The sequence below is a fragment of the Coregonus clupeaformis genome, unplaced genomic scaffold (assembly GCF_020615455.1).
Source record: "Coregonus clupeaformis isolate EN_2021a unplaced genomic scaffold, ASM2061545v1 scaf0571, whole genome shotgun sequence".
NCBI classification, from domain to species: domain Eukaryota; kingdom Metazoa; phylum Chordata; class Actinopteri; order Salmoniformes; family Salmonidae; genus Coregonus; species Coregonus clupeaformis.
In genome coordinates this window covers 47,814-69,734 of record NW_025534026.1, presented here as the reverse complement: position 1 = coordinate 69,734, position 21,921 = coordinate 47,814, and the positions used below count along the sequence as shown (strand labels likewise).

The following is a 21,921-nucleotide window of genomic DNA, read 5'->3' as shown; positions in this document are numbered from 1 at the left end:
TGTTAATCTAGGTCCGTCTTCTGACATTTGAATTCAACATTGATCGTCCATGTTCAATGATGGGCTGCAATGTGAAAATTCAATCTCCAGCTTCTCTAATTAGTAACTATGGTTACAAAATTCTGGTAACTTTCCCAACATTCTAATGTAGGTGGATAATTGCCAGAATTGTTCAACTCTATTAGTAAGGGAAAAGAAAATAAACAGTGACATAATTGTATAAAAAGTTTTAATTTCAATTATTTAATTAACCCAAAAAACAGAAACCACAATTAACATGGAAAACAAAGTTAAAACTGCAGCCTCGGGAGGATAGGATAAAATAAAAAGTGATGCAAAATGAACTGGGAGATCAGGGAGAGGTATTTAAAATAAAAAACGGTCAGATTCTTTTTTGATTCTCCCTCGCCGAAAAAGACAGGTACAGAGGGGTGTACACATGTCGTCTTCACTGGTCAGGGGGCGATCTTCATCTGGACTGTTCAACTGAAATGAGAAAAGGTGAGAGAAGAGGGAGATGTTAGTTTACAGCATCAAACATAGTGTACCCACATAAAATTACTTGCAGATGCTGGGTACAAAAAATAACCTAAAAATAAAATGGATGCCTGCAGCATAACATAGCTATACAGACCACATATTCCCATGACTACGTAATAATCAAATGCTCTAAAGTGACTCAAAATGTCCTTTGAAGGTACAATTGCAAGCAGCACTGGCATTGCAAGCAGCACTGTATTAATGAAGGATCTTCCAAAACCCAAAGGAATAAATGAGAAGTGAAAACGTGGCTGTCTGAAATGGCATCCAATTTCCTATATAGTGCACTACTTCTGATCAGAGCCTATGTGGCTCTGGTAAAAGGTAGTGCCCTATATAGGGAATAGGGTGACATTTCAGACAAAAACCATGAAAAAGAACTGAGGCAGCACATGAAATCCAAATCAGTGCTAGACTAGTTTGTTGGATATAGCTTACTGTAGGTGGAAATGTCAATCTCTTCTGGGAGCTCTGCCACGTTGACCTCGAAGCGGTCCTGCACATCGTTCAGGGTCTTGGCGTCGGTCTCGTCGGACACAAAGGTCACGGCCAGACCTTTCGTCCCGAACCTGCCGGCACGTGCCACTCTGTGCAGGTAGGTGTCGGAATCCTCGGGCATGTCGTAGTTGAAGACAATGTTGACGCGCTCAATGTCCATCCCTCGGCCAAACAGGTTGGTGGCCACCAGGATCCGCCTCTGGAAGTCCTTGAACTGCTGGTACCGGGAAAGCCTGGGTGAGGAAGGGGGGCATTCATAGATTTAGAATGAGTAGAACAGGCATAATGCTTCCTGCTTCACTCCTGTGGGTACACAAACTGACCAACAAACATGTCTGAGTGAAAGTTATTGTTCAGTCCCTCCGGATAACAGCTTCTGCTATTATAGAAAACATGCACGTAAATGGAAGATTCTCAATTTGATTGCTCATCTCAGTCCTCTCGCCTCCTTTTGAAAAAAGGTCAAAAGTAACCGAGGGGAGGAAATGTGGAAACAAATGCGCTTGTATGAAAATGAGACTCCATCATTTGCGCGTCATCATGCAAATAATGTTTACAGGGGTGGAATGGCATAAAATAAACGTTTTGGTTCACCAGCCACTGTGGCAGGTAGATTAAAAAATCTACCAGCCACCCCCCCCCCCTAAAATGACACCAAAAAATAATGGATGAGCATGCTTTGTAATGTTTCTAAAACAATAAATGTATTACTAGTAAGAAGTAATGTGGTATATTGTTTAATTTCATTTTTTGTGACCCAAGTCTTTTAACCAAAATACCACAGACAAGACAACATGTTCACCTGCCCTTTTAAGGGCTGGAGGTTACCGTGGATACACAACTCAAGTCATGTTTGTGCCTGTGAGATTGAGTCTGACTAGCAATAGAAGAGTTGTCTGTTCCCTAGCAGTTGAAACTCAAACATAGAAAAACAACCTAGCTTGTGAACAAAACAATGTAAATAGCCAAGAAACCCAAGGACAAAGTCTCACTTCAGTAGACTTCAGTTTCAAGTAAATTAGACCAGCCAGGCCGTGTTGCAGTGCGAGGTGGAATAGGCTATATAGAATTCATAGTTCTTTGACTTAATTTACCAGCTATGAAACAAAATGGCAGAAATACTTTGAAAACAGCTACTGCAGCATTTATTTTACTATAAAATGTGATCATACTTTTAATTCACAAATGCGAGTGAAATGCTCACACTGTGGAGCCCTGACCACCCGCCAACGAGGCTGGTGAAAGACATCTTACCCGCCAATGCCAAATCTACCCGCATTTGGCAGGTGTTAATTTTAGGCCCTGGGTGGAATCCCAAATTAAACGTGTAAAGTAGTAAGACATTTAGTTAGTTGTGCTAGACATTTTATAGATAAAACAATAAGTAGCATATCGTTTTTAAATATGTGCATGCTTTTCTCCGTCGAGTAAACAGCTGATTCAAAGGGGGAGTGGCAAATCTCAAAATTCTTCCACGAAGGACACTTGTGCTTCCTCACGCCTCTGTTTGCCTACTAACTAATTGACACACTATTCGACCGGTTATCGGTTTACGGATGAGAGAGGAGTCGAGGAGAGGACATTCTTTTGCCCAAATCAGAATTTCCCAATGAAAGCAGAGACCCAATCCCAAATCGACCCCTAAACCCTACGCACTTGTTGAAAAGTGAGAGGATTTGAAGTGTACGCAGTATCGTAATATTTGATAGGGTAGGGGGATGTTTCACAATACTGCTTACACCAATCAAAGCCTCTCAGATTTCAACAAGTGCATTCCCCTCCATCAGAACCCACCTCTCCTCCTGGGCCATGCCCCTGTGGATGGCGATGGCAGGGAAGTTCTGCTCCACCAGCAGCTGAGACAGAGCCACACAGCGCTGCACTGACTTCACAAAGATCACCACCTACATACAGGGGGAAGAGAACGGCAGTAAGACAATGAAGACAAACACGGGCCACAAAACCCATGCTGCATCTGATATGGCACCCTGGCTTTACCCTGGTCAAATAGATGTACACTGAAGACGAAAAACATGGGGCATAAAACTAACACAGGCAGAAACCATGTCGGCTCATAGACTTAGTTAACTTGAATGAGTACAATTGTATTTAACGTGACTTTCAAATCCAGGGATGAAACACATTCAACTCACTCAGATTAAAAACAAAAATCAATGACGTTTTAGCATTAAAACCTCTGAAAATATCAATTTTGTCCGTACCTGGTTGAACTCGAGCACGTCGAGCAGGTCGAAGAGCTTGCGGTTCTTCTCGCTGTCCTTCAGCTTGCAGTAGTACTGCTGCAGGCCGTGCAGCGTCAGCTTGGTCTCATCGTCCACAAACACCTCCATGGGCTACAGGAGGAAGGAGATATTCATTAAGCACCAAACATAACAGAAAACAGGGAGAGACTACCTGGACTTTCATTGCAAACGTGTGCCCTAATGAATACAACATTGGGAAATCGTCACTAGGTGTTCCAGTTCTATAAACCTAGCTACATTAAGTGAATACAGGAGTAAACCACAATCTGTGTTGGTGAATGAAGAACTACAAATGTGATTTTGTGAACGTCAATTACTAGTACTAGAGTCTGGATGGAACTTTCTTTTCGTTATAGAAGAGTTCTGTTATAGCTTTAATGCAAGGACAGTTCCTCCCGAAAATGTCCAGAGGCAGGGGTAGAGCCCCAGACCCCGGTTTTAAGAGATGGTAACTCTGCACCCCTGATATGGCCACTTGTGACACAGACAGTCACGAGCAGGCAAAGCTTAGAGGGGCTTGACTGGAACTTCATACTTGGATATTAAACCATATCCAAAATCACTTAACTACCCCTCAGCAGTTTCCACATCCAAATGCCTCATGAGCTTAGTTCAACTGTCGTAACCCATCAGAAGCCAAAACATAAGCTTGTTTCACTCCAATGTTTGTAAACAACGCAAACTATATATATATATATATATATACACAGGTAAAAGTCAGTAAATTAGAATATTTTGAAAAACTTGATTTATTTCAGTAATTGCATTCAAAAGGTGTAACTTGTACATTATATTTATTCATTGCACACAGACTGATGCATTCAAATGTTTATTTCATTTAATTTTGATGATTTGAAGTGGCAACAAATGAAAATCCAAAATTCCGTGTGTCACAAAATTAGAATATTGTGTAAGGGTTACATTTTGAAGACACCTGGTGCCACAAACTAATCAGCTGATTAACTCAAAACACCTGCAAAGGGCTTTAAATGGTCTCTCAGTCCAGTTCTGAAGCCTACACAAACATGGGGAAGACTTCAGATTTGACAGCTGTCCAAAAGGCGACCATCGACACATTGCACAAGGAGGGAAAGACACAAAAGGTTATTGCAGAAGAGGCTGGCTGTTCTCAGAGCTCTGTGTCCAAACACATTAATAGAGAGGCAAAGGGAAGGAAAAACTGTGGTCAGAAAAAGTGTACAAGCGATAGGGATCACCGCGCCCTAGTCAAGATTGTGAAAAAAACCCATTCAAAAATGTGGGGGAGATTCACAAGGAGTGGACAGCTGCTGGAGTCAGGGCTTCAAGATCCACCACCAAGAGACGCTTGAAAGACATGGGTTTCAACTGCCGCATACCTCGTGTCAAGCCACTGTTGACCAAGAAACAGCGCGAAAAGCGTCTCACCTGGGCTAAGGAAAAAAAGAGCTGGACTGCTGCTGAGTGGTCTAAAAGTCATGTTTTCTGACGAAAGCAAATTTTGCATTTCCTTTGGAAATCGAGGTCCCAGAGTCTGGAGGAAGACAGGAGAGGCACAGGATCCACGTTGCCTGAAGTCTAGTGTAAAGTTTCCACCATCAGTGATGGTTTGGGGTGCCATGTCATCTGCTGGTGTCGGTCCACTCTGTTTCCTGAGATCCAGGGTCAACGCAGCCGTCTACCAGCAAGTTTTAGAGCACTTCATGCTTCCTGCTGCTGACCTGCTCTATGGAGATGGAGATTTCAGGTTCCAACAGGACTTGGCGCCTGCACACAGCGCAAAATCTACCCGTGCCTGGTTTACGGACCATGGTATTTCTGTTCTAAATTGGCCAGCCAACTCCCCTGACCTTAGCCCCATAGAAAATCTGTGGGGTATTGTGAAAAAGGAAGATGCAGAATGCCAGACCCAACAACGCAGAAGAGTTGAAGGCCACTATCAGAGCAACCTGGGCTCTCATAACACCTGAGCAGTGCCAGAAACTCATCGACTCCATGCCACGCCGCATTAATGCAGTAATTGAGGCAAAAGGAGCTCCAACCAAGTATTGAGTATTGTACATGCTCATATTTTTCATTTTCATACTTTTCAGTTGGCCAACATTTCTAAAAAAATCCCTTTTTTGTATTAGCCTTAAGTAATATTCTAATTTTGTGACACACGGAATTTTGGATTTTCATTTGTTGCCACTTCAAATCATCAAAATTAAATGAAATAAACATTTGAATGCATCAGTCTGTGTGCAATGAATAAATATAATGTACAAGTTACACCTTTTGAATGCAATTACTGAAATAAATCAAGTTTTTCAAAATATTCTAATTTACTGACTTTTACCTGTATATATAAAAAACTCTGGAAAAAATTAAGAGACCACTGCAAATATTTCTTAAATCAGCATCTCAACATGTATGACAGCCAATCCATTCCAGTGTCTGTTGAATTCCAACACAGGCACACCTCATTCTACTGAATTAGGTACTGATTAGGTGATCACCTGAACCAAATCTTATTTAATGAGGAAAAGTATAAAAACCACTGCTGTGGTCATCACTATCCTCTTGCAATAGGACCAGCTGGATGGCAAAAACAGTGCTAATAGTACCTCAAAAAGTAATATTAATAAATAAAATAACTATTTACCATGCCAAAAGAGTTGAAAAGGAAAGTTTTGAGTGAGGAAAAGAAGGGTTCAATTCTGGCTTTACTGGCAAAGGGATACAGTGAGCGTCAGGTTGCTTCCATCCTTAAAATTTCAATGACGGCGGTTCATAAGAACAAGTTCAAGCAGCAGACATTGGGGACAACAAAGCTACAGACCGGCAGAGGGCGAAAACGACTCTCCTGACCGGGATGACCTCCAACTCATTCGAATGTCACTCAACAACCGTAGGATGACATCAAGTGACCTACAAAAAGAATGGCAAACGGCAGCTGGGGTGAAGTGCACGGCGAGGACGGTTCGAAACAGGCTCCTAGGGGCAGGGCTGAAGTCGTGCAAAGCTAGAAAAAAGCCCTTCATCAATGAGAAGCAAAGAGCCAGGCTGAGGTTTGCAAAAGACCATAAGGATTGGACCGTAGAGGACTGGAGTAAGGTCATCTTCTCTGATGAGTCCAATCTTCAGCTTTGCCCAACAACTGGTCGTCTAATGGTTAGATGGAGACCTGGAGAGGCCTACAAGCCACAGTGTCTCGCAACCACTGTGAAATTTGGTGGAGGATCTGTGATGATCTGGGGGTGCTTCAGCAATGCTGGAATCGGGCAGATTTGTCTTTGTGAAGGACGCATAAATCAAGCCACGTACAAGGTTGTCCTGGAAGAAAACTTGCTTCCTTTTGCTCTGACATTGTTCCCCAACTCTGAGGATTGGTTTTTCCAGCAGGACAATGCGCCATGCCACACAGCCAGGTCAAATCAAGGTGTGGATGGAGGACCACCAGATCAAGACCCTGTCATGGCCAGCCCAATCTCCAGACCTGAACCCAATTGAAAACTTTTGGAATGTGATCAAGAGGAAGATGGATGGTCACAAGCCATCAAACAAAGCAGAGATTCTTGAATTTTTGCGCCAGGAGTGGCATAAAGTCACCCAACATCAATGTGAAAGACTGGTGGAGAGCATGCCAAGACGCATGAAAGCTGTGATTGAAAATCAGGGTTATTCCACCAAATATTGATTTCTGAACTGTGTTGTTTAAAAATGAACATGAACTTATTTTCTTTGCATTATTTGAGGTCTGACAACACTGCATCTTTTTTGTCATTTTGACCAGTTGTCATTTTCTGCAAATGAATGCTCTAAATGACAATATATTTTTTTGGAATTTGGGAGAAATGTTGTCAGTAGTTTATAGAATAAAACAAAAACTTTATTTTTACCCAAACACATACAGTGAGGGAAAAAAGTATTTGATCCCCTGCTGATTTTGTACGTTTGCCCACTGACAAAGAAATGATCAGTCTATAATTTTAAATGGTAGGTTTATTTGAACAGTGAGAGACAGAATAACAACAAAATCCAGAAAAACGCATGTCAAACATTTTATAAATTGATTTGCATTTTAATGAGGGAAATAAGTATTGACCCCATCTCAATCAGAAAGATTTCTGGCTCCCAGGTGTCTTTTATACAGGTAACGAGCTGAGATTAGGAGCACACTCTTAAAAGGAGTGCTCCTAATCTCAGCTTGTTACCTGTATAAAAAAAGACACCTGTCCACAGAAGCAATCAATCAATCAGATTCCAAACTCTCCACCATGGCCAAGACCAAAGAGCTCTCCAAGGATGTCAGGGACAAGATTGTAGACCTACACAAGGCTGGAATGGGCTACAACACCATTGCCAAGCAGCTTGGTGAGAAGGTGACAACAGTTGGTGCGATTATTCGCAAATGGAAGAAACACAAAAGAACTGTCAATCTCCCTCGGCCTGGGGCTCCATGCAAGATCTCACCTTGTGGAGTTGCAATGATCATGAGAACGGTGAGGAATCAGCCCAGAACTACACGGGAGGATCTTGTCAATGATCTCAAGGCAGCTGGGACCAGTCACCAAGAAAACAATTGGTAACACACTACGCCGTGAAGGACTGAAATGCTGCAGCACCCGCAAGGTCCCCCTGCTCAAGAAAGCACATATACAGGGCTGTCTTAAGTTTGCCAATGAACATCTGAATGATTCAGAGGAGAACTGGGTGAAAGTGTTGTGGTCAGATGAGACCAAAATCGAGCTCTTTGGCTTCAACTCAACTTGCCGTGTTTGGAGGAGGAATGCTGCCTATGACCCCAAGAACACCATCCCCACCGTCAAATATGGAGGTGGAAACATTATGCTTTGGGGGTGTTTTTCTGCTAAGGGGACAGGACAACTTCTCCGCATCAAAAGGGACAATGGACAGGGCCATGTACTGTCAAATATTGGGTGAGAACCTCCTTCCCTCAGCCAGGGCATTGAAAATGGGTCGTGGATGGGTATTCCAGCATGACAATGACCCAAAACACACAGCCAAGGCAACAAAGGAGTGGCTCAAGAAGAAGCACATTAAGGTCCTGGAGTGGCCTAGCCAGTCTCCAGACCTTAATCCCATAGAAAATCTGTGGAGGGAGCTGAAGGTTCGAGTTGCCAAACGTCAGCCTCGAAACCTTAATGACTTGGAGAAGATCTCCAAAGAGGAGTGGAACAAAATCCCTCCTGAGATGTGTGCAAACCTGGTGGCCAACTACAAGAAACATCTGACCTCTGTGATTGCCAACAAGGGTTTTTCCACCAAGTACTAAGTCATGTTTTGCAGAGCGGTCAAATACTTATTTCCCTCGTTAAAATGCAAATCAATTTATAACATTTGACAAGTTTTTCTGAATTTTTTTGTTGTTATTCTGTCTCTCACTGTTCAAATAAACCTACCATTAAAATTAGACTGATCAAGTCTTTGTCAGTGGGCAAACGTGCAAAATCAGCAGGGGATCAAATACTTTTTCCCCCCCCTCACTGTACCTATAAATAGTAAAACCAGAGAAAATGATAATTTTGCAGTGGTCTCTTAAATTTTTTCCAGAGCTCTGTGTGTGTGTATATATATATATATATATATATATATATAAGCCTCAAAACGATAATTCTGATATCATGGATGGTCAGTCCTTGCATCCATAGCTCTACGAATTTGAGAGTGGTTACATTTCTCCAGACCTATCCCTCAGCTTTTTACTGAAAACAGGGGCGAGGAAAACGCTTCATTATTCTTTCTACTGCTGATTGCCGCTTTAAAAGTGCAATTTAGGGAGACTGGTTAATCTGTGTGTGTAAAACTGCTACTTTAAGATTCAGAACATGTACATCACTTGTGGTTATTGAAACCCCTTCCAACTTACATCCTGCATGAACTTGCGGCAGACAGGGCGGATCTCTTTGCTTAGGGTGGCGCTGAACATCATGCACTGCTTCTCGTGGGGTGTGAGCCTGAAGATGTCCTGAACATCACGCCTCATGTCTGAGGGAGAGACGATAGGAAAAGAATGTCAGTCACAAAAAAGTCAACACCCTCAGCCTGAAATCTGAGTACTACATACAGCAAAAAAAGGTTTAAATACACTATTGACAGTCTACGTTTTGGCTAAATCCTTACTTAAGTCACACCATCTATCACAATCTGTTCCAAGATCCACCACTACTTAGTATGAAACAGTGAATTAGATGTCCATTCTAAGTGGTATGTACAGTACCAGTCAAAAGTTGACACCTACTCTTTCAAGGGTTGTTCTTTTTACTATTTTCTACATTGTAGAATAATAATGAAGACATCAAAACTATGAAATAACACATATGGAATCATGTTGTAAACAACAAAAGTGTTAAACAAATCAAAATATATTTTATATTTGAGATTCTACAAATAGCCACCCTTTGCTTTGACAGCTTTGCACACTATTGGCATTCTCTCAATTGGGATTGTGGAGGCCTGGTCATCTGATGCAGCACTCCATCACTCTCCTTCTTGGTAAAATAGCCCTTACACAGCCTGGAGGTGTGTTGGGTCATTGTCCTGTTGAAAAACAAATTATAGTCCCACTAAGCCCAAACCAGATTGGATGGCGTATCGCTGCAGAATGCTGTGGTAGCCTTGCTGGTTAAGTGTGCCCTGAATTCTAAATAAATCACAGACAGTGTCAACAGCAAAGCATCCACACACCATAACACCTCCTCCATGCTTTACGATGGGAACTACACATGGAGATCATCTGTTCACCCACACCGCTTCTCACAAAGACACGGCAGTTGGAACCAAAAATATACCATTTGGACTCCAGACCAAAGAACACATTTCCACCGGTCTAATGTCCATTGCTCATGTTTCTTGGCCCAAGCAGGTCTCTTCTTAGTAGTGGTTTCTTTCCAGCAATTCGACCATGAAGGCCCGATTCACGCAGTCTCCTCTGAACAGTTGATGTTGAGATGTGTCTGTTACTTGAACTCTGTGAAGGGTGCTATTTGAAGAATCTCAAATATATTTTGATTTGTTTAACACTTTTTGGGTTACTACATGATTCCATGTGTTATTTCATAGTTTTGATGTCTTCACTATTATTCTACAATGTAGAAACTAGTAAAAAATAAAGAAAAAGGTGTCCAAACTTTTGACTGGTAGTGTACATTGAAACATGTTTTCAATTGACCGTTCATCTTTGACGTTTCAACGTACTCCTTGCTCCCGTCACTCACATTCTCACACATCTGGCACCATCCCCCCTGTCCTACTCACCCAGCTGCTCCAGCATCTTGTCACACTCGTCCAGGACAAAGTGCTTGACGTTCTTCAGGTTGAGAGTCTTGTTGCGGATGAGGGCCAGGATGCGGCCGGGCGTTCCGACCACGATGTGGGGGCAGTTCTTCTTCAGCACGTCCTCGTCCTTCTTGATGGACAGGCCCCCGAAGAACACGGCCGCCTTGACGGTGGGCATGTACTTGGAGAAGCGCTCGTACTCTTTGCTGATCTGGAAGGCCAGCTCTCGTGTGTGGCACATCACCAGCACAGACACCTGGTAGACCGAGAGAGAGGTAGGGGAGGATGTTTAATACAGAGCTCTCTGGACATCAGAGAAACAAAAGGCACACACACAAGATTATCCAATAGAAAAGTGCTGTGTAAACAGTGGGATTAAAAGGAGAACAAATTCAGACTGCAATAGTGTTGGCGATTAGAAGTAAACACTTTCTTATGCAAGTCTCCCTCCACGCCCCTTGTCTCTAAGGGGTGGTTTCCCGGATACAGATTAAGCCTATTCCTCAACTAAAAAGCACTCAATGGATTCTCCATTGAAATGGCTGCTTCCACAATGTAGAGGTGAATTTCATTTTTCAACCACTCACCTGCCCGTCCACGGGCTCAATCTGCTGCAGGGTGGCCAGTACAAACACAGCTGTCTTGCCCATACCAGACTTGGCCTGGCACAGGATGTCCATGCCCAGGATGGCCTGTGGGATGCACTCGTGTTGGACTGAAAGACAGAAACACATGCTTGAAGGGGCATACATGTATAACTCATAGTCTGAGTCCCAAATGACACCCTATATAGTGGATTACTTTCGACCAGGGTCCATATATAGCGCACTACTTTTGACCAAAGCCCCATGGGCCCTGGTCAAAAGTATTACACTAAAATCAGGAATAGGTTGCCATTTGAGACACACATAGAACAAACTAAGTCAGAGACGGTCCTTGGTTGAAGGTGGGCAGTGCCTGTGAGACTCACCTTCAGAGGGATGTTCAAATCCACAGTCGACAATGGCGCGGAGCAGCTCTGGTTTGAGCAGGAAGTCTCGGAAGCCGGAGCTGTGGATGGAAACGTAAGAGCCCTTTACCTCCTTCTTGCCCGCTGGTGTGGCAGTCTCTGGGGCAACCTGTGGCTCCTCATCCTCTTCATAGTCCAACAGCTCGTTGTCAACGTCGTTCTCTGCCATGCTACAGAAGGAGTAGTTGTGTTAGTTGAAACTAGGAAAGACTGGAGACTAGTGGGGGGGGGGGCTGTATCAACAATACAGTATATTCAGAAGGTAAATTGAAATGCCAATTCAATAATCTATATAAAATTCCTCACCATCTATCAATCAAAGCTTGATGATGATTTCATTATTTGAAATCAGCTGTATAGTGCTACGGCAAAAACCAAAACGTGCACCCCTTGGGGTCCCTAGGTTCGAGTTTGGGAAACGCTGGTCTAACATGTATTCCTACATAGCATTGGCTAGCTGCTAATAACGCTAGTAGCAGGCCACACTCACAGCACCGCTTGTCACCGCCAAAGTTGGATAGTATGCAAAATGGGAAGCGAATACATTTTGCACATAATCATAACAATTTACCTAGCTAGAAACAAGGATTGGACCAGCGACCACCCTGTAACGTTAGTTAACCAGTTGCCCAATTCAATCAAGTTGAACAGGGAGTCATGCCTCACTCTCCGCACAAACAATGGCAGCCGTCTCCTCTCATTCAAACTTTGTGGCAGCAAAGTGCTATAAGGTCCATAATAGGTTCAAAATGCAAGGTGCATATTCAGAAATAACGTTGGCTCAAATTAATAACGAGTAAGACATTTCTAGTGTCTAACTTGACCTAATGTAATTCTCGGAACCAACCTGCGACACACTGCTAGCATAAATTAACTGCTAACTGACATGACCGTGTTAGTACTAGCTCGACGCAATGCTAAATGTGTTAGCTAGCCAGATCGCACAAGGTTTTAGCAAAGATTACAACACAAATATACTCAAACATGGCTGCTATTTATGGGCGTTATGGAAAGAGAAATAGATGTTTCAACTTTACAATCCATGCAGATATAGAAAATTACTCAATACAGTGCATTTGTTATGCAATTAAAATACACTTACTTTTCGGTGTTAATTCAAATCGGCTTCTAGTATCACTGCTAGCTACGTTCACAGTGGCAGTCCTCAAGTACTTTCGTCCGGAAGCGCTGGGTTACTGTATTCGTAGCCACTATTGGTAAATTTTTAAGACAATCTCCCCAAACCGGTCTGAAAACTAACCATGATTGGCCTATTCAAATGCCGATCTTGAAAATGCCAGCAAAGAAGGCGGGATTTCACCAGCTCCCCTAAACTTAATTGTGGGCATCATCTCTCGTTTGATAACACTGGCATGAAAAAAGTACACTGTGATAGCCTTATTCAGCAATAATGTAAATTATAGCTACGTATGACTAGGTTTCATCTTCCAGAAATGATGTCTGAATTTAGATTAGATTAGTTTATTAGTCACATACATAGGGTCGCAGATGTAATTGCAGGTTACAGTGAAATTCTTAAGCTCTGAACTCCAACAATGCAGGTCAAAAAGATAAGTGAATGAAACAATAATTAAAAATAATAATCATATACATAATATATACATATTTATTTACAACATTTACAAATAAACAGCCTGCATTCATCCAGTTTGTATACATTATGATAGATGTGTGACATGAAGCTATATGAGGCATTTTGGGCATAGAGGTAACAATGACTGTCTTGAACAAATAGGCATTTGGCTTAAAACATTTATTCATAATTGGCAATATGTGGGCCTGCCCTGATCATATCAGCTTACCACATCTGTCTTCCCTCACGAAACCCATCAATGATTTGATTTATTTGACTATAATAATTTGATTGTTCCACATTATTGACACTAAATAGATGTTATTTTAACTGTAGCTATTAAAAGTCCAACAGTGGGAGTGTGCAGAGTGCAGACTGATGATGGCGACTTTAATTCCTGACTATTTCAGTTATTGTCAAAAGAGGGCAACATTTATCCATTAAATAGAATAAAACCTCAATGAACCAAAGTGAATTGGGTTACATTGTAAACTTTTTTAGAGATTTCGTATGTGATCAGAAACAATGCATTAATTTCCCGGAGTGGTCGCTCTGCGCTGTGTTAGTTGACGTAATCATGTACAATGGCATGACGTAATCTAGGAGCCTATGACGTAAACGCACTCAAGAAAAGGTTCAGTGCCTACTTTTGGCTCAGTTGAGTTGATGATTTGCAAAGGACAGTCATCCTCATGTTCAAATAAATTACTTTGAGTGGACAAAGAAGAAATTATGTGTGAGTACAGCAAAACTGGCCAGGATTTTATAAAAATAAAATGTAAATGTATTTTTAAATGTAATTGTTTATTTTTTTTAATGTCAGGTCCAATCTGAAGGGTGCCTGAAAGCACAATGGATAGAAATCATAAACGGTTGAGAAGAATTCTTCTAAAAGTGAGTCTCATAAGTGAAAAAAAATGCTTGTTTATTCTGGGGCTATCTCTCTTGATATGTAATGAGGATATCTTCTTGGTAGTATAGCCTATATGCTGTAAAAACGGATTGATATGATTTATTGTTGGAAAAGTGGGCATAATAATGGAGGGCTCAAGTTAAATGTATTTCCTTATGTTCCTCTACCCCAGGCTGGGACCCTCCAAGCTAGTCCTGGAGAGCAGGTGCTCCAGACAAGCATCCATGCCACTGGCCATGATGGACTAAGGCTGCCATCCCTGGTAGATTGCCCCAAGGACGGCCCCCTAAAGGTCAGAAACTGCTTTTAGTTCTGTTGCAAAACGTCTGGTTGTAACGGAGACCAGTTGGTTGTAATCTAGTAATATGACGTGTTGAAAACCAGTTTACAACGAGATAATGACGCCAGTAAGACACATGGGTCACCTACTAGTTAGAACTAATTGTATTGGAATTCTGATTTTAATTCTAATTCTAATTCTAAGGTTAACCCTTATGTGACATGTCACTCAGTACCATCATGCCTATGGTGAAAGAGGTGGTTTCTATGGTGATATGATTTTCCCCACTGTTGTTATTTGTCTCAGAACCTTGTGCCGAAGCCCCCACATGGCCCCAGGCCCAGCCGAGAGGCCAAGATGGCCAAGGCAGAAAAGAAGGCCAGAGAGGCTATCAAGGCTAGAAGGGCTAGGGAGGCTAAGGCAGGGGTGAAAAAACCAAGCCACCAAGTAGTTGGTGTATTGGCACTGCCTCCACCTCTTCTATCTCCAACAACCAGTTACAGTGAGTATTGATCACCACTTCCAAAAAACATGGATTTATTGATAGAATTCTAAAAGGATATATGGTGGAAGGACTATGAGTTATACATGTATGCCCCTTCAAGCATCACATCATACTTGGACTCTCCTCTTTCTGTAGGTGTCCTGCCAGCTATCAAGAAGGGCACTAAAGTGACTAAAGTGGAGACAACAGGTGGGTGTTGGTGACACAGTGTTTATTCCTGATTGCACAACCTCAATAGAATCGTTGCTGTGGTAACTAGCTTGTTCGGTGGTAATTCTGATTGCCTTATGTTTTAGAACCCCCAGGTCCCGTGACACCTGAGGACGGGGAGATAATGATCTCCTTTCCATCTGTTGATGACCCCCTGACACCAAAGAGTGATGTCACCTCTGAGGCGGAGCGCGATGATGCTTCCCATCCAATTTCACCTGAGGAGTTCTCTCTAACAGACTACCTGAAGTCTCACCCGTGAGTCCTGCTGTGAACCTTATTATGTGCAGAAAAAATATAATCTATGTAAACACTAGTTTAAGTTGCCAATGATTCCTGGTGTTTGTTTGTTTTCCAGTCAGAGAAAGCTTATCAGGAAGTTCCTCAAACAAATGGTAAGTTCCCCATTTCTTCTTCTTTACCGACGGTTATCATGGAAAAAAATTATCTTGTAACATAAAACCTTCTAGCTGTCAGTTTGTTGTTTCCTGTTTCTCTTTCTAAGAACATGACAATAGGCGACCTGGACGAGGTAATCGAGTGGGTGGTGTGTGTCTCCAATGAGGTGTTCCTCCCAGCGATGACTCTGCGCAGGACCTCCAGTCCAGAGTCGTCAGATTCGTCCCGCTGGGGGTCAGGTGTGATCCAGATCATCTCGGAGAAGTTCCACCAGCGGAGTTCTGAGCTGAGGAAAAGGCTCCTGGGCGGGCAGCCACCCACTCCCCCTTCTGAGACCAACAAGGAGCTTCAGGGCACAGCAAATGTGTTTGTGAGTAACATCCTGAAAAGGGCCAAGGAGGACCTCTTCTCTTCTGGTGAGGATGACCTGGAGACCACCAATCCAGGCACCACTCTGACCGTAGAGAGGCTCTCCAGCATCTTCTCACAGCTGTTCAGGGACGCGTCTGAGAGTGCCCAGGAGAACGCCAGACGCATCCACCACATGAGGTCCGGGAGTAGGAACAACAGTCGGAGTAGGAGTCTCACTGGGTCATCACAGGGATCGAGCCGGTACAACATGCCAGAGTTGGCGTTAAACCTCTGTCAGCTGGTAGAGTGCGTGGATGCTGAACCAAACCCCATGCTATCTCTGGAACATCCAAGTGTGTCCTGCTCTGACAGCAGTGGCCTGCACCCCCTTCCAGAGCAGGGCTGGATGGAGGAGCATATTGGCTCAGCCCTACTAGGTCAGTTGTCCACCATTCAGGCAGACATGGGCGAGTTAGAGAACCTCACCAGACCTCTGCCACTGGCAAATGGAGACGACAGCTCATCCAATAGGTCGTCAGGGTCGTCTACTGCCGCATCTCCATCCACCTGCTTGTATTCTCCAGATGTGGCCTCAGAGGGAAGGGCCCTCTACAGCTGGAGTCGCTCTGGGTCTTCACAGGGATCAAGATGGTTCAACCTCTGTCATCAGGCAGAGGAGATGGAGAGGTTTGACCTCCAGAGAGACCCACTCTGCTCCAGCGTCAGTGTGGTAGAACTGGGGTCAGTAAGGTGGCCCAAGGGAAGGGGCGTCCATAAAGCCCTTAGCGAGGGGTCCCTCCCTGTCTTTGCCCTGCTTGGGGAGAGGCCAGGGGAAGTTGGGGAGACAAGCAGCCCTGCTGGGGAGATGGACGAGACCCAGACTGCCAGCACTCCCAGCATTCCCAGGTCTGGGCATGGCGGCAGAAGAAGCAGCCAGACCACCACTCCCACCACTGGCCACAGAGAGGCAGGAGTCACAACCAGTAACATCTTTGATGTTATTAATCATCTGACGCACTCCGACACTGACCGGAAACTCAACCAGGAGTTCAGCAGTGAGGATGATGTTTCACTGAATGATATCATGGACATGAAGTTCACCCCGGCAGTGGAACCCCTGGGGCAGATCCTGTCCTCATGGAGGCTGGTCAACAGGATCTTCAGGAGGAAGGTCCACTACTTTGGGAAGGAGCTCATCTGCAAGGTGTATCAGATGCTTCTGGACACCGGTATGGGCAGGAAGCCAATGGCCCGCCAGAGCAGGTCCGAGCCCATCCTGAAAGACCTGGCTGCCAACCATAGGCTCTCCAATGAATTCTTCACAGATGTGCTGTATATGTTCATCCAACGGGCCATTAAGAATCTGCTGGAGAACTTCTTGGGTCTGCCGACCACCCCACCGGGTAGAGACATTATGTGGAATGACAACTTCAACTGGATGTTTAGGGATGGCTGTGGGGACACCTGCACATCCAGCGAAGAGGAGTTGTGGGACAGTGACTCCACCTGGTCACGTGGGCTTGGGGAGGAGGAGGGGGCAGAGCCTCTTGGGAGGTGGGCCGCTCAGTTGGAGAGGGGCAGCTCCCTGACCCTCCAGTCCTCCGGCTCCCTCTCCGATGACAACAAGGAGGCACTAGGTTAGTTATTATGTTGTTTATATCGTCTTTTGCCCCTCCCATTCCCCTTCTCTCTTTTCCCTTATTGTCATGAAGGGTATTTTCCTTTTCTCTCTCCTCTTTTTTTCTATAAAGTGTTTGGAGACATTTTGTTTGTGAAGTAACACTTTTAATCACGTGTGTCAAACTCATTCCACGGAGGGCCGGGTGTCTGCGGGTTTTCACTCCACACTTGATTGATGAATTAAGGTCACTATTTAGTAAGAAACTCCCCTCACCTGGTTGTCTAGGTCTTAATTGAAAGGAAAAAACAAAAACCTGCAGACACTCGGCCCTCCATGGAATGAGTTTGACACCCCTGCTTTAAATAAATGTTGATTTGACTAGGGGCCATCTGCCAGGTCCTGACCACCATGGTGGGAGACATCCTGAACAGGACCTGCAACGACGATTACAAGGCCAGGCTCATCATCCAGAAAAGGTACATTTATAACCTGTTTTACCCATATGACCAGTAATAACCATGTAATAACCAGTGTATTATCATTATAGTAAATGTACTGGATACTGTATAGTGCTATACATGGATGTGGCTTTGAATCAGTTCAGAGTATTAGTGTATTTTCTTAGGATTGGATTCCGGTGCCAGGGACAGGTTCCCTGACACTCCGTGTCCTTCTTCATCAGAGGAAGAAGAGGAGTTGGTCACGAGTGTCATGACTGTCTCATACCCTAAACCATCCACCTCAACCCAGGCAGCATGGACTCTGGACGTTTTTCTGCCCAGACCCTGCCAGGATGAAGAGAAGGTGGTCCCTAACCTCACGAAGGTCAAACCCTTCCTTGATGAAGAAGAGGTAGTTCCCAGCACCTCCATGAAGGACGACTCTGTGACGACCACCCATGCAGCACGGGCAGCTCCTTCCCAGACCCTGGAAGAAGAGGTGGGGGGAGCTGAGGTCTCTGAGGTGAGTGACAGCTCCCTGATGCCCACCAAGGCCAGGCAGGACCTCCTGGAGAAGATTCCCTCCCTACTACCGGGCGAGAGCCTTATTGAGGAGGACATCCTCCTTCGCAGCACTCCCTGTGCCACCGTCATGAGCCCACATACCCTGAAGTTTATCCTCCAGGGCATCATGTGCCGACTGGAGGCCTCAGAGTCCCCCCAGGCAAGGAGGGCCAATGACCCCTTCAGGCTGATGAAGAATCTCTTTCTGGAGGTCCAGCATGCCCTGAAGTATGCTGACATCTCTGTCCTCTTCGGCCTGGAGGAGAGCATCCAATTCAGGGGGAAGGATACGGTGAAGGCCATCGTGAAGACTGCGGCTAAAAGGTTGTGTCTGCGTTCGGACTCCAACCGGGCTCAACTGCGTGCCGCACGCTCTGGTGGCGAGGGAGCCATCGGGTGCATGGCGGACACCATCGCACAAGTCATAGATGACTATTCCGAGGACTGGAGTTCCGACGGCCATTTTGGAGCCAGGAGGAGCCGTGCAAGTGGGAGGTCACGCTCCTTAACCTCCTCAAGGAGTGACGTCACCCTCACCAAGGAGCTCCTGGCCCGGAGGGAAACCCTGGAAGATGACCTAGAGGAGATGGCTGATGACAGCACTGGTTTGGAGAAGACCAGTGTAAGCTCAGCCATCTCTGAGAGGTCCCAGGTAATTAGCTACCCTTCTGAGAGCACCGAGGCCAGTAGCAGCGCCCTCTCCACAGACCTCGAGGACAGCACCTCCACACAGGTGAGACAGCCAAGAACCAGTAGATTGTTTAGTTAATTGGGCAGTTTGATTGTGAGGCATCGACTCATATCTGTTTCTCTCTCTACTAAGAAGAAAGAGGCTATGAAGGAAGAAGTGAGGAAGTCAGGAGAGAGGAAGCGAGGAAATAACAAGGACCAGAAGAAGAACAAGGTGGCTCCTCTTGGCAATGATAGTAAGTCCTCATTTCTGTCAGTCAACATGTGCATCTGTCTTCAGCACACTATTGTAATGTAAGGACGGGAGACTATGATGAAGTTATCAGGGTCTTATTCATTAGCCACTAACTGGAAGACAACAGACTAAAACAGGGAGGAACTTCCTTGAACTTGCCAATAACAAATGCCTGTGTGCCCTAATGAAGACAACCCTGATTTCATGCCCTGTTCTCTGTCACCTGTTCAGGTACCATGGCTGCAGATGAGCCGAAGAAAAAACAGGCTCTCCTCCCGCGGATCACAGCCGCCCTGGCAAAACTATTTTGCTTCCCCTGCAAAAAAAGATGCAAAAAGTAACTGTGCAGAAGACGAGTTTGGGAAACCCGTTTAATTCAATAAAAAAAATTTTTACAGACCCACCTGCATGCTATAGATTCTTAAGGTCAATTTGCTGTCTACTGTATCATTGTTATGAGTATGTTCACTGTGCCAGTCATATCCCAGTATAGGATTTTTCTTTTGTTTGCCTGTTAGTGGGCAAATTTAGTGGGCGCTCATGGTGGGTGTCTTTTAGCAGTGGTGTATAGTACTTAAGTAAAAATACTTGAAAGTACTACTTAAGTAGTTTTTTGGGGTCTGTACTTTACTATTTATATTTTTGACTACCGTAATTTTCGGACTATAAGCCGCGCCTTTTTCCCCATTTTTCGACCCTGCGGTTTATATAACGGTGCGGCTAATCTATGGATTTTTACAGCTAACGGCCACTAGAAGACCTCCTAAATCTATGGATTTTACAGGTTACAGTCCACCAACTTTAACTCTATGGGCTCTATGACCTGTCCGCGCCCCCCACCTTTAAGCGGCGGGCTCCAGCAGGAAAAGCTGGAGGCCGGAAAAGAGTGAGACAGGTAGCGCGCAAAAGTAAAAGTGGAACCGAGAGTGGTAAGAGAGACAGAACGAGAGACAGAACGAGAGCAAGACAGACAGACATTACGAGAGCGAGACAGTTTGTGCAAAGGAAGTTTTCATGCACAAACCCTCATTATGGAAAACAAACGTAGAAATGCATATGATGCAGCTTTTAAGTTAAAGGCAGTCAATCTGGCTGTAAAAGAAGGAAATAGAGCTGCTGCACGTAGCCTTGGCATCAATGAGTCAATGGTGAGACGTTGGAGACGCCAGCGGGAAGAACTGTCTCAATGCAAAAAGTCAAAAAAAGCTTTTAGAGGTAATAAAAGCAGATGGCCCGAACTTGAAGACTTTCTTGAAGATTGGGTGAACACACAGAGAGCAGACGGCCGAGGTGTTTCCACCGTGCAGATCCGACTGAAAGCTGAAACAGTCGCCACCGAAATGAAAATTGTAGAGGTGGACCATCCTGGTGTTTCAGATTTATGAGACGAAAGGGACTGTCCATCAGGGCGCGGACGACTGTGTGTCAGCAACTCCCTCCCGACTACCAGGAAAAAAATTACAAACTTTGGCGAATTCACACAAAGAAAGATGGAATATTCCTCTATCGGACCGGACCAGATCATAAATATGGATGAAGTGCCTTTGACGTTTGACCTGCCTCTCACTAGGACTGTTAACAAGAAAGGTGAATCGTCCATCACGTTGAGAACCACTGGCCACGAGAGAACAAATTTCACTTGTCTTCTTGACTGCACAGCATCTGGATTAAAGCTTCCGCCAATGGTGATTTTTAAGCGGATTACAATGCCAAAAGAAAAGATCCTGAACGGCATCTCCTTTAAAGTCAACAAGAAAGGGTGGATGATGGAAAGCGTAATGAATGAGTGGCTGAATGAGTGCTACGTCAAAGCGCCCTGGAGGATTCTTTTCGCCAAAAAAAGCTTTGCTCGTTTTGGACAGCATGAGGGCCCATATAACGGATTATGTGAAAGCAGCCATCAAGAGCACAAACTCGATTCCAGCTGTGATTCCTGGGGGCACAACGAAGCATCTGCAGCCACTCGACATCAGTGTCAATCGTACGTTCAAAGTGGCACTACGCGTTCAGTGGGAGGCGTGGATGACTAGCGGCGATAAATCATTCACCAAAACTGGTCGCATGCGAAAAGCAACTTTCGCTCAAGTTTGCGAGTGGATCCTGATAGCGTGGAGGAGTGTCAAAACATCCACGATCATTAACGGGTTCCGAAAGGCTGGACTGCTGCGTGATGAAGAGGAGGACGCCGCCACAGCTGAGGCCCTTCAGAGGCTGTTCGATTCCGACAGTGAAGATGAGGACTTTGGTGGTTTTAGTACGCAGGAAGAAGACGGAGATGAGGATTAATGACTTGACTTTTCTGGTTACAGCCGTGTACTGCACCTTAGCCTAAAAGATGAAGACGAGGATTAATGACTTTTCTGGTAGGCTGATTACCGTATATTTTAAGCAGCCATGTTGCTGCAACTTTAGGCTTACGTGCTTACTGTCGTGTTACAGGCACTTTATTTTGCACTTTTAAAAAAACACATTTAATTTAGCCATTGATATTGCCTCGTCAAGCGCTGTAAGCTTTGTTTTTTGTTATGGTACTACTGTAGGCTATAAT

General features: G+C 44.5%; 3 protein-coding genes across 6 annotated transcripts; 2 read left to right on the top strand and 1 right to left on the bottom strand.

The window, feature by feature from the left end:
• Nucleotides 1-212: 212 nt before the first annotated feature.
• On the bottom strand, nt 213-12,781 carry LOC121533195 (ATP-dependent RNA helicase DDX39A). Its single transcript, XM_041838999.1, has 9 exons — nt 12,674-12,781; nt 11,533-11,741; nt 11,150-11,277; nt 10,542-10,818; nt 9,154-9,272; nt 3,261-3,392; nt 2,833-2,942; nt 979-1,271; nt 213-486 (listed from the first exon to the last, which is right to left on the bottom strand). The coding sequence occupies exons 2-9, from the start codon at nt 11,738-11,740 to the stop codon at nt 470-472; spliced, it is 1,284 nt and encodes a 427-aa protein (XP_041694933.1). The 5' UTR covers nt 11,741; nt 12,674-12,781; the 3' UTR covers nt 213-469.
• A 1,867-nt stretch (nt 12,782-14,648) lies between these two features.
• LOC121532551 lies at nt 14,649-17,961 on the top strand. 3 transcript variants are annotated; one of them, XM_045215975.1, is made up of 4 exons: nt 14,649-14,860; nt 14,999-15,052; nt 15,160-17,460; nt 17,827-17,961. In XM_045215975.1, exons 3-4 carry the CDS (start codon nt 15,582-15,584, stop codon nt 17,955-17,957), a joined length of 2,010 nt encoding a protein of 669 aa, XP_045071910.1. In that variant the 5' UTR covers nt 14,649-14,860; nt 14,999-15,052; nt 15,160-15,581; the 3' UTR covers nt 17,958-17,961. The 3 variants fall into 3 exon arrangements, with proteins under 3 accessions (XP_045071910.1, XP_045071909.1, XP_045071908.1); XM_045215974.1 differs by having other exon boundaries at nt 14,649-15,052; XM_045215973.1 differs by having other exon boundaries at nt 14,649-15,331; nt 15,432-17,460.
• Nucleotides 17,962-18,152: 191 nt separating this feature from the next.
• LOC121533197 lies at nt 18,153-19,939 on the top strand. 2 transcript variants are annotated; one of them, XM_041839000.2, is made up of 2 exons: nt 18,153-19,181; nt 19,275-19,939. In XM_041839000.2, exons 1-2 carry the CDS (start codon nt 18,156-18,158, stop codon nt 19,434-19,436), a joined length of 1,188 nt encoding a protein of 395 aa, XP_041694934.2. In that variant the 5' UTR covers nt 18,153-18,155; the 3' UTR covers nt 19,437-19,939. The 2 variants fall into 2 exon arrangements, with proteins under 2 accessions (XP_041694934.2, XP_045071911.1); XM_045215976.1 differs by having other exon boundaries at nt 19,272-19,939.
• Nucleotides 19,940-21,921: the final 1,982 nt, after the last annotated feature.

Bases quoted from the DNA above. Each gene is read 5' to 3' on its own strand.
- LOC121533195 (XM_041838999.1), bottom strand. From the start codon at position 11,740: ATGGCAGAGAACGACGTTGACAACGAGCTGTTGGACTATGAAGAGGAT. The intron at 11,278-11,532 runs GTGAGTCTCACA...TCTGTCTTTCAG, and splicing joins ATTTGAACATCCCTCTGAAG to TCCAACACGAGTGCATCCCA. The intron at 2,943-3,260 runs GTACGGACAAAA...CCCTGTATGTAG, and splicing joins ACGTGCTCGAGTTCAACCAG to GTGGTGATCTTTGTGAAGTC.
- LOC121532551 (XM_045215975.1), top strand. From the start codon at position 15,582: ATGACAATAGGCGACCTGGACGAGGTAATCGAGTGGGTGGTGTGTGTC. The intron at 17,461-17,826 runs GTTAGTTATTAT...TGATTTGACTAG, and splicing joins TGACAACAAGGAGGCACTAG to GGGCCATCTGCCAGGTCCTG.
- LOC121533197 (XM_045215976.1), top strand. From the start codon at position 18,156: ATGACTGTCTCATACCCTAAACCATCCACCTCAACCCAGGCAGCATGG. The intron at 19,182-19,271 runs GTGAGACAGCCA...CTCTCTACTAAG, and splicing joins AGGACAGCACCTCCACACAG to AAGAAAGAGGCTATGAAGGA.